We start from the raw sequence: 12,141 nt of genomic DNA on the forward strand, positions 1-12,141 counted from the left end.
TCATCTGTGTACTTTGCATTTCAGTGCTCCTGAACTCATAGCCAAAAGAACGAAAGAAAAGAAAAAAAAAAAGTTAAAGCATGACCCTATGAATTTCCATTCTTAAAGTGCATGCGTGCAACTGTGTTGTAATGTAAATTTACTCTACATCTCTGTCCTTTCCTTAGATCTCTCTGATCATAGCTAGTATGATAGCTGTGATAGTGTACCGTCTTGCAGTCTATGCTGCCTTTGCCAGCATCATGGAGAATACACAAACTCTGCAACCCATCAGTGGATTACTGACCCCACAGCTGGCAACTTCAGTCACTGCATCGTGCCTGAACTTTGTCATCATCATGATACTGAATTTCTTATATGAGAAAATAGCTGTCTGGATCACTGATATGGGTAAGCAACTTGCAAGAGGACAGAATTGCCAGGGAGACATTCTGCTCTATAATGGAGTCACTAAAAGTAGAATCTATCTAGAGGGGCCTGATACTGCTTTCCTTGCTCATGCACAATTCCCATTGTGCCCAAGCCCTATAGGTTTGTGGTGAGTCTTTGTCTTGTTACTATGGCTATGCTGGACAAAGTTTAACAATTTCACTTAGTCTCCTTGTACAGTAACTCCTCGTTTAACGTTGTCCCACTTAACATTGTTTCAATGTTACGTCCCTGCTCAATTAGGGAACATGCTCGTTTAAAGTTGTGCAGTGCTCCCTTATAATGTCATTTGGCTGCCTGCTTGTAAGATTCTGTGGAAGAGCAGCGACTTTATAAGGGAGCATGGCACAAGTTCCGCTTCTCCGCCTCCTCCCCCTCCCTCCCAGCGCTTCCCCCACCGCCAAACAGCTGTTTAGCGGCACTTAGGACTTTCTGGGAGGGAGGGGGAGGAGCAGGGAAGTGCTGCGTCTCCACTCCTCCCCCTCCCTCCCAGAAAATCCTAAGCGCCACTAAACAGCTGTTTGGCGGCGCGTAGGACTTTCTGGGAGGGAGGGGCAGGAGCGGGGAAGTGCCGTGTCTCTCTAAGCACCACCAAACAGCTGTTTAGCAGCATTTAGGATTTTCTGGGAGGGAGGGGGAGGAATGGAGACGCAGGGCTTCCCTGCTCCTCCTCCTCCCTCCCAGAACTTCGCGCTTAGGACTTTCTGGGAGGGAGGGGCAGGAACAGGGAAGCGCTGCGTCTCCGCTCCTCCCCCTCCCTCCCAGAAAGTCCTAGACTTTGGGGGGGGCGGGGGAGGGATGTGGCGTGCTCCGGAGAGGAGGTGGAGTGGGGGTGGGAAGAGGCGGGCCTGGAGCATTCCTGGCAAAATCCGAGCCTGTTCTCCGGGGAAGCTGCTGCTGCTGCTGCAAAGGTGCTTCCTAGCGTCCTTGCCTGCAGCGGTCTGTGCCTGTGTGGGGTAAGCCAGGGGCACTTCCCAACCACAGTACAGTACTGTACAGTATAATGCCTTTTGTCTGCCCCAAACAAATTTCCTTGGAATCTAACCCCCCGCAATTACATTAAATCTTATGGACAATTGGATTCGTTTAACATTGTTTCTCTTAAAGTTGCATTTTTCAGGAACATAACTACAATGTTAAGTGAGGAGTTACTGTATCTGAATAGCTATTGTCATAAGTGGCTTTGTCTTGTTATGTGTGTATCTTTTTGTATAATGTCTGCACATGCTGGAATTATCCTGACACCAAGGCAATCGTGTTCTGAAATCTAAATAAAATTATAATTGTGTGTAATATTAAACTCTTCAAAGCAAGATCAAGCCATCTTGGTTTAGCAGAATTTCCTTTAGAAGTCCTGAATATGAATTAACTGTGATTCTAAAAATGGAGCACTCTTTTCTACATCAAGTAGGACCAGTTAAATAAGCATGCTCCTTAACCTAATTTTATTGTGTACAATTGTCTCACTCAGATTTGTACACCTGGATCTCCCTTATGGAAAAGGAGCAGGGTGGGGAAAGCTTCCACAGTACTGGAGCCTGCAGATCCAGCATTCATACAGGGAAGGGAGTGGAGACTGAGGGCAGGAGCAGGTGGATTTAGGACTGTGTCATCTTTTTCCTCATGTCTGTGACCAGGTGGGGGTCCCTGACAGTGCATCTCCAATAGAGCCAAGCTGCCCAGGAACTGGAGGATGTTGCTGGAGGCCCATTACTGACATGGGAGTGTGTATGGTTATTTGCATAATGAGGTCCTTGTAGAAATTTCCTCCGCCAGGACCCTTTGTGTGTGTTTTTTCCTGGGAGGGAGCGATCCGGCTTCTTCTTATTTTTCAGCCCCTCGAAGTTGCTTTGCATTACACAGAGAATGAGTATGTTGCCAAATGTTCAGTTTTAACAAACAAGCTAACTAAAAAAGTACTGTCCACTAACATGTTAGTTTGTGAAACTAAGGCTACGTCTACACTACGGGGAGGGGGTCGACCTAAGATACGCAACTTCAAGTCAAGTTGGACTGGACTGTGCACTGTGAGAGTTCAGCTCACTTTGCAGCTGCTTGTCTTGGTATACTCGGAGCTTACCTACTCCCTATTTGTAATGAAATTACAGTGGGAGTTCTGCCATGGGCTTCAGTGTGAGCAGAACTGGGACAAGAAAACCACATCTAGAACTGTAGTTCTGTATTGCTTACTTCTCTGGGCTAAATTTGATTGTTTGGCTCTTAACTTTTATTCCCCTCTCTGTCCAATAATGGGATAATAGGCGCAAATAAACTACTAAGATAATCATTTGCATAGAAGAGAAATTGATTCCTATTTAATTTGTTTTTTTCATCTTCAAATTGAATCCTGCTAAATCCCACTAATATGTGCATGAAAGCTCAAACAATCATTTTTTTTATGTCTGCACATTAATGTGAAGGACTAATTCCTTGTCTGTGAAATACCATTGACCTCTGTAAATTAGCTCACACTGTTTTGTGATGATCAGCTAATATCAGAAAAGATCATCAACTTCTTCACTTTTGTGTGACTACTGCCCTCTAATGTTGAGAAGAGAATCTGCACTTTGCTGGGACTTTTGAAGCTTTAGCGGAAGAAAGGAGTATGAAACATTGACTATATCTGTCAAGAATGTGATTTACCACCTTCATTCCTGAATTATATGTAACAATTAGGCCAAATTTTGCTCTGAGATGGACAGATTTAATTACCAGTGGCGTCAACATTTGAGGGCAAAATTTGAACCCAGATGCAAAATGTGTCACTTCAGTAGTTCTAAGACCAGAGTTCCCAAATATTTCCCTATTATGACTCCCCTGTTTTGGACTGTCCAATTACTTGAAAGCCCTTTATGGGCTCCAGAAATTATTTGTCAGGCCAAACTCACCAACATTCATGCAGGGAAGAGTAAAGTAGCCCTTTCCCGAAGCCAGCTTAGTCCAGTGTGTCTGCAGGGAGATTCGGCCCACTGCTGGCCAGCCTGAGTTCTTGTGGTTTATTTTTCTCTCCCCTCCTGCTCAGAATGGCTATTTAGCTAATGATATTTTACAGTTTATTTTACCAGTGGTGGGATTAGTGCTTTCTGCTACTGAGAAAAGCAAACATGATGGAAAAGATGGAGCAGAGTCCTCAGTAGCACCCTTGTGGTGATCACACCAGCATGTTACTTCTTTGCTTCAACTATCTTCCTGACAAGTAGGAAGCCTCCTTGCTCTCTCACCCACCTTTGGCCTTTCTTTGTGAGGTGCTGAGTACCTACAGCTCCCACTGGCTTCACTTACAGTTATGAGAGCACAGTACTTTTGAAGATCCAGCCCTATAAAACTGCAGCAAGTGATTCTCTTTCAGAACACAGGAGATCTTCTCCATCTATGCTAGGTTTCTATTTTACTGCCAAAATGGAAACTTTCTCACTCTGCGAGGGCACAACCAACAGTTTGGGAAATGCTACTCTGAGGAATTAAGTGATGAAAGATTCCAAGGTGGAGCTGGTGACACTAGCCGATATGTGAAAAGGGGGAAATCTGATCCGATTAGCATTTCTAGAATGAGTCCCATGCCCCTCCCTGCTCAAAGAGCTGTGCTGTGCATAGAGGATGTACTGTCTGACAACAGGAATGCCAGCTGCTGACTGTAATGTGTTTTCTTGAGATGTTAGACTCCTGAGGGTGACAAACATTTATGAATCTGCATGTTTGAAATGGGGTAAAGGCAATTTAAAACTGTTTATTTTGGTTTCCCAGAGATCCCAAGAACTCACCTGGAGTATGAGAACAGACTCACTATGAAGATGTTCCTGTTCCAGTTTGTCAACTACTACTCATCCTGCTTCTATGTGGCTTTCTTCAAAGGGAAATTTGTGGGATACCCTGGCACATATACATACATGTTTAGTCGCTGGAGAAACGAAGAGGTATGCATTCCTCTGGACTTTAGGAGGAGGATATATAATAAATACAGTTGGCCAGATCCTCACTAACGCCTCCCTCCCCTTGATAACAGAAGTTTTCTAGATGTGGGAAGGTGCTTGGAATGAATGCCCTGTTGCTGCTCTAAACTGGCACTAGGGACCGAACTAGCCCTTGACTGTTCCCAGGATCAGAAAGATGAAAAGATAATAGAAAGCTACCTAGGGCCCCTACCCCTCCTCCTTGGGGACACCAAGTGGAGTCCAGGTATATCTAAGGATCTAGAGCTAGATCCTTAAAGGGGACTTAGGGTCAGCATTGCAACACCTAACATTTAGGCACCCTGCCACCCAGTAGAATCCACAGCCCTACATTAGCTGCCGAGGCTCCCTATACAGTGGAAGGGGCGAGTTAGGTAGTTAAGAATGGGATTCAGAAGGCAGCAAGCTGAGAGGGGAGATGCCTAAACTACACTATAAGAAATGCAGAGGAGAGGGTTGTGGCCTAAGCTGTGCTCCTCAAAGGGAGTTAGGTGCTGGAGGGAGATGCTTATTGCCACTTGGGATTCACAGCTGTGAACCCTCTCCTGGAGTTAGGTGCCTAAGCCAGCTCAGCTCTTTCTTGCCAAAAAATTATGGTGATGGTGGCAGCTCCCTTATGCCCAGCGGTTAGAGCATCTGACCCACTGAGCCAGAGAGAATAACTCTATAGCGTAGCAATTAGCGCATTCTGCTGGAAGACCTGGGCTCCAATCCCTACCCCAACAACTATTTAAGTGTTTTACACAATATGGAATAGTTTCAGCAGGAGAGATTGAGAGCCCTGGCCCAGAATACTCCATAGCTCATTGAGCAAGTCACTCACCTGGGAGATGGGAGACCTGGGTTCAAGTCCCTGCTGTGAATCAGGCAGAGTGGGGATTTGAACCCAGGTCTCTCATAACCAGGGTGAGTTCTCTAGTCACTGGACTGTTAGTATAATGGTGACTCTGGCACCATGACCACCTCCAAGGCTGTTGTCACAGTTTGGGGCAACTGCACCTGTACTTCACCTCAGTGGTCCAGCAAGGGCACCCATTCTTGGTCTTCCAGCTTCCCAGCCGTTGCCTTTCTGGCAGAGAGATGTGTGTCTCTCTGCCTCCTGATCAGGGTATTTCCAGGTCCCTGCTTTCACTGTTATTCCCAGCAAAAGTCAGGCTGCCTTCTTCATTCTCTTCTCAGAGATGGTACACAGTATAATTGCCACAGTTGTAAGTTACCACACAGTTCTTTCTAAGCAAGCACATATTCTTAAGGTAAAAGCACTATAGAGAAAACATATTAAAGACAATAAAACCTATACACATGCTAATAGCTTACCAGGGATCACCTCAACTACAACCTGGGCTCTGGCAGGAGCAGTCCTTCAACCTGGGGTTTCAAGTTCACCATACCCTTTGCTCTGAACAAGAACCCTCAAGAGTAAGATAGTTTCTCATTTATCCAGCATGGCTCTTTGAAGAGAACATGATCAGGTAATTAGCCAATGGGTCTCTGCTCAAAGTGCAGCTTTCAAAGGATGGATTTGAGGGGGTCATTTGCATTCCCCTCACCCCTAAGTATTTCCTAGGAAATCCACTTCACACTTACAGTCCCCAAAAGACCTTTGAAGTTCCTAATATCTTCCAAAGATTTAATTAATACTGCCTTCCTCCTAAAGAAGTTCTGTACAATAATACACAGTTTATATTTTCAATATAAGGGACCCGAAAGGTATTAAAATGTAATTCCATAAGGTTTGCCCAAGATATGGCAGGATATCGTCATATCTGTCACCGCTGTATTTTGTGCAGGGCCGGATCTGGTAGGTATGGCCTAAGGCGACCTCTAAGCCTGCCTACCAGATCAGGCCCTGCAGATAAGATAGATGGGGAAGAGATATGTAGTTTGAGGATTCCGCAAGAGTTTAGACGTGAGCTTGGCTCTGAACAGTTTGGCAAAGTCATGATTTGAACAGTATTGCTCATGCCCACTGGAAGAATTTTGTTCATTGCTGGGACTTTACAGGTGTAAATTTAGGTACGTAGGGAGTTTAGATATCTACAGGATTAGGTGGCTGCTGAGTGAGGGTTTGGAGGATCTAGATTTTGGATTTATGTGCCTAAAGCAGCAGTTAGGAACCTAAATCCCTTTCTGGCTCTGGATGTATTTAGCACTTCTCAAGATTTGGCCCTTGCTGTTTGCAAAGAAGACTAGTCTTTAAAACTTCTGCTCTTTATGATGGCCACCATGAGAATTTACTGTCCCTAAACAGCATGAGGACCTTGAGGATTATTTTTTCTAAATCATTGATGGGCACCTTACTTATCTCAGTGATGTACTGGCTCTGTTTAGTGGGGCCTCTGGCTCTGTGAGTACTGTACGCGGGTGAAGACGGTGCTCCTCTGGGCAGATTAAAGCCAGGGTAAATGTAAGTGCTCACTGACATTAAGGTATCTCCACCAGCATTTTGAACACAGGTTAGCATCAAAGATGACTGGCCTTCTGCTGCATGCAAAACACTTCTAAAAGTTCTGGCTTTGGATATTCATGCACGACTCCCAGTGAAGCCATGTGTAAACCTCCGAAGGCAAAATTGGGTGTTGAATGTTTCCTGGAGGGCAAGAGGGAGAAAAATAGCTTGAGGCAAACAAAGGGCAGCTATATTAGCAAAGTTAGGGACTGAAGTCTTCTAGATGTTTTCAGGGCCAGTAAATTCTCATGGTGGCCCTGATAAGGAGCAGAAATTTTAAAAATCCGCAAACAGCGAGGGCCAAATCCTGAGAAGTGCTAAATACATCCAGCTCTCTATGAAGTGAATGGGAGATGCAGGAGTTGAGTACTTGGGATTTGGCCTCTGGTATTTCGAGGTACCAATGTTGGTGCCATGTTGGCATCTCACTGGATTCAGTGGGAAAGGCAGGAACTGTTACTGGAGGAAGTTGGAAGACTGCTTATGCCCCATCCACATGCACCCATACGGGGTATGTCTGCACTCAGCTGGGAGCATGGACTAGGTCTGTTCAAGCTAGCACACTGAAAATAATAATGTGGACATTGCTGTATGGGCAGTGGCTCAGGCTAGCTACCCAAGTCCAAGCCCCAACCTGACCCCATGGATCCAATCTCAGGGGGCTAGCCCAAGCCAGTGCCCATGCCTCTCCATTCACACGGCTATTTTTAGTGTGCTAGGTTGAGCAGAGCTAGCACGAGTCCGTCTCCCTGAACTGGGAAACACATTCCAAACTGCAGTGTAGATAGACCCAGAGAGGCCAGTCTAAGCCCTGTTGAGTCACTTTGTCTTTCAAGTGGTCTGAATATTTCAATTTTGAAATGTTTTACCTAGCACATTTCCTTTTTGGACAAAAATACAACACGGTGTAGCCTTTTGGAACAGTCTCCCTGAAGGTGAATTTTTAGCTGGGAGCTGAAGTGCAAATTACTTCTTTCCCTAAGCACTTTAAGAACTCTTTCTTACATTAAATTGTATTGTATGCAGGTGATGGCCAACTTAGTAACTTGCATGATTGTTTTCTCCCCAACTTCTTTTTTTGGTCAGTGTGATCCTGCAGGCTGCCTGATTGAATTGACAACACAGCTCACCATAGTTATGGCCGGCAAACAGATTTGGGGAAATATACAAGAGGCCATTGTACCGTAAGTGATGCCTTACATTGAGCCACTCGGTTTGTAGATGGCTGAAATTAAGGGTGATGAGTAGCATCATTTCACTGGCCACGCTGAGAGAAATGCTGTAGGTAAATTAACCGCGTAAGTGCTGAAAAGTAAATCAAATTTTTAGAGTTCTTTTGGCTTCTTTTCTGTAGGAGATGTTTGTAAAGACTGTTCAGTATGGGAGTGAGGAGTTGGTTTCCTTTGGGGGAAAGAGGTGCTTATGAATCAATTTATAGCGCACAATATATTCTCTAATCATGACTCTATATTCCCCCCTCCCTTATTGTTCCTATTTCCCCACACACACAGCTGGATTTGGAATTGGTGGGGACGCAGGAAAGCCAGATGTAATCCAGAGAATTTATATAGTCGCTGGGAGCAGGATCATGATCTGCAGAGCTTTGGAGCCTTGGGGCTATTCTATGAATATCTAGAAATGGGTGAGCTGAAAACACAACTTTGAAATGAGGATAAGAAACGTTGTTATTATGGTTATAAGAACAGAGCTTTCCAGTTGGGGGGTTGGCATGTTCTCTGATAAGTATTGTAAGCAGCATAGAATTCATTGATAGGAGTTAAATAGGTCAGCCCAATAAATGAAGCTGCCTTTATATTGTTATAATGCATTGAGCAAAGTTCTTGTTCATAGTATTTATATATCCAGGAACTGTTTCTCTCTCAGTTGAATGGTGGATCTGTTATCCACACTGCATCTCTCTAGTGCATATTCTGCCATTCTTCCCAGGCATAACTTCCACTGATAGTGGAAACTCTGACCATGGGATGAGTGCCAAGTATGCTGTAAGAATCTGCACTGCAGATATGAGATCCACAATGTGGATCAGAGAATCCACTGTGTTTTGGGTCTGCACTGATTTGTGCTCTGATACTACCCAGCTGACCAGCAGAGGGCGCATGAGCTAACCAACTGGCACTGTTTCTAAAATGATGCCGACATGACTGATGAAACAGTTTGCAAACAGCTAACTAAAAAAACAGAAATTAAGCCCATGCAAAATCCAGAAAACACTGAAAAAAATCAGTGTTTGTCAAATAGAAAGGACAAAATTTGTTGAAAGGGTTGCCTGGTGGTATCCCTCTTAATGAAACTCCTAAGCTGTGCATATAAATCTATAAATCTTGTTTGGAACCACCTAGCGACATTCGTGTCATGTAGCCATTTCACCTTGGGCTGTGATAAAAAATAGCTGCTGTAGTAGCTGCTGGTGGCAGTGAAGATGCAGTAGATGTTTTTCCTTTTCCTGAATCATAATTGAACGATTGCCCCAGCATAATTCAGCGACCTCTTGGTTGTTGGAGATTCTGTTTTTTGGCTGTGATGGAAAATTGAAGTCCTGACCACATGTGGTTATTAGAGATCTCATGACAGTTTTGGAACTGTATTTAACGCCAATGTCCTGGCCAAATGTTATGGTGTTTTACATTCTCCTTGGGCTTTAAGTAGATCTAGTATTCCTTTTCACTTTCTGTGCCTAAAACTATTGTGGGGTAGTGTTGGCACAACTGAAAAGGCTGCCACATACCACACCAGAGGTGCTTTCATTTTGGTGGTAGCTAAAGTGATTATTTATGTATATAGTTTGTAATTTTTTTATTCATATTAAGATTTACCAGTGGCACTAATCACATATATAATGAACTGTCAATAAACACATGAACAATAGAGTCACAAGGGAAGAATACATGTTCAACAATTTCTTGTTCGGGAATGAATTAAAATTAATTAAAAGCTAAAAGAGGTTGGTCTATAAAATAATTGGAGGATTTGAGAGCCAGCATGTAAAGTCCTGCATCAGTCCAAGTCTGGTCAGTCAGACTTTACTGCTTTGTACATTCAATCTCTTCTCCAAACTGCTGAGTCTTTCAGTTATAACACACACACGCTATTCTTTCTTGAAAGTACTTGGATACTATACTTTTATTAGCACGCTGTTGTAATTTAGAAAATTGGTGATATGAATGCATTCCACTAGAGTTGTTTTTCACTTGGTAGGGTTATCTTGAATGCTCTGGTATTACAATAGCATGAATTGTGAACTTAACGATAATTTCCCTAGAGTTCAAAACAACTGTTGTTCATTTCCCTTCCTCCCATGCAGTCATTCAGTTCGGATTTATTACTCTGTTTGTGGCCTCTTTTCCACTGGCTCCCCTTCTTGCACTGATGAATAATATCTTGGAGATTCGAGTAGATTCCTGGAAGCTTACCACTCAGTTCAGGAGGCCTGTTGCTGCCAAAGCCCACAGTATAGGAGTTTGGCAAGAAATTCTAAATGGAATGGCCATCTTGTCTGTTGTCACTAACGTAAGTAAACTAACTAAGTCCATTTGCTTATGATTCTTCATATTTTCAGGATTTGTAGGTTTTATAATCAGCTTCTACTGTTTCTCATTCTGCATAGAACCTATTCATTATGTGTATAACACCACCATTTGAGTTGCAGTGCTACCAGGGTGTTGATCATAGAATCATAGAAGATTAGGGTTGGAAGAGACCTCAGGAGGTCATCTAGTCCAACCCCCTGCTCAAAGCAGGACCAATCCCCAACTAAATCATCCAAGCCAGGGCTTTGTCCAGCCAGGCCTTAAAAACCTCTAAGGATGGAGATTCCACCATCTCCCTAGGTAACCCATTCCAGTGCTTCACCATCCTTCTAATGAAATAGTTTTTCCTAATATCCAACCTAGACCTCCCCCACTGCAACTTGAGACCATTGCTCCTTGTTCTGTCATCTGGTACCACTGAGAACAGCCGAGCTCCATCCTCTTTGGAACCCCCCTGTGACGGGGGTGACGACTCACCGGTGCGGCACCTCCTGTCGGTCGTCCTGGGAATTAGCTCTTTTGACCCGGAGTGCCCTCTGCAGGCCGGTGCCTCGCTGCCGCTGGCCCTGTGTCCCTCCCGGACCTGGTGCCCCCCTTTCTCATGGGGGGCTACCCCCTAGCAGTATCCCCACAGTTTCTGGGTCTCCCCACGCAGGGGAGCCCCACCCACTATCCCCACCTCGCCTCCGTCTTTGGCTACTGCCAGTCACCATCTAGCCCCCGCACACTGGGGCAGACTGCAGTGTACGTGCCACTCATCACTAGCAAGGGGAGGGTTGGCTCTGCTGCCTCTACCTGCCCTTGGGCTGCCCCTCTGCAACCCCAGTATCTTTTCGGCCTTACACTAGGCCTGCAGCCTGGGGGGTTTCCAGGCTGGAGCTCCCCAGCTCCTCTGGCCTTCCCCCAGCCCTGCTCCACTTCAGGTACTCCGCTCAGCTCCCAGCAGCCAGGCCCTTCTCCCTCTAGAGACAGAGAGAGAGAGAGACTCTGTGCTTCTGGCCCACTGCCCTCTTATAAGGGCCAGCTGGGCCCTGATTGCACTGGCTACAGCTGTGGCTGCTTCCCCCATCAGCCCAGCTTTTCTCTGCCACAGCCCTCTCCCGGACTGCTTTAAGCCCTTCCAGGCAGGAGCGGGTGACCACCCTGCTACACCCCCGTTCAGGTAGTTGAAGGCTGCTATCAAATCCCTCCTCACTATTCTCTTCTGCAGACTAAATAAGCCCAGTTCCCTCAGCCTCTCCTCATAAGTCATGTGCCCCAGCCCCCAATCACTTCCCTCGATCTGCTGGCAACGCTCCTACTAATGCAGCCCAATATGCCGTTATCTTTCTTGGCAACAAGGGCACACTGTTGACTCATATCCAGCTTTGCGTCCACTGTAAACCCCAGGTCCTTTTCTGCAGAACTGCTGCTTAGCCTGTCGGTCCCCAGCCTGTAGCAGTGCATAGGATTCTTCCGTCCTCAGTGCAGGACTCTGCACTTGTCCTTGTTGAACCTCATCAGATTTCTTTTGGCCCAATCTTCCAATTTGTCTAGCTCACTCTAAACCCTATCCTTACCCTCCAGCATATCTACCTCTCCCCCCAGATTAGTGTCATCTGCAAACATGCTGAGAGTGCAGTCCATCCCATCATCCAAATCATTAATGAAGACGTTGAACAAAACCGGCCTCAGGACTGACCCCGGGGCACTCCACTTGATAACGGCTGTCAACTAGACATCGAGCCATTGATCACTATCCGTTGAGCCCGACGATCTAACCAGC

General features: G+C 45.4%; 1 protein-coding gene across 2 annotated transcripts in view; it reads left to right on the top strand.

Moving 5' to 3' along the window:
• ANO5 (anoctamin 5) overlaps positions 1 to 12,141 on the top strand; it is a 94,711-nt gene that overhangs the window by 77,105 nt on the left and 5,465 nt on the right. For both annotated transcript variants that reach the window (XM_065403062.1, XM_065403063.1), the window contains 5 exons: positions 168 to 390; positions 4,174 to 4,343; positions 7,915 to 8,012; positions 8,340 to 8,470; positions 10,151 to 10,356. In XM_065403062.1, coding sequence (XP_065259134.1) covers positions 168 to 390; positions 4,174 to 4,343; positions 7,915 to 8,012; positions 8,340 to 8,470; positions 10,151 to 10,356 — 828 coding nt within the window. The remainder of the gene's footprint in view (positions 1 to 167; positions 391 to 4,173; positions 4,344 to 7,914; positions 8,013 to 8,339; positions 8,471 to 10,150; positions 10,357 to 12,141) is intronic.

Source organism: Emys orbicularis, chromosome 4, assembly GCF_028017835.1.
Source record: "Emys orbicularis isolate rEmyOrb1 chromosome 4, rEmyOrb1.hap1, whole genome shotgun sequence".
Taxonomy (NCBI): Eukaryota; Metazoa; Chordata; order Testudines; family Emydidae; genus Emys; species Emys orbicularis.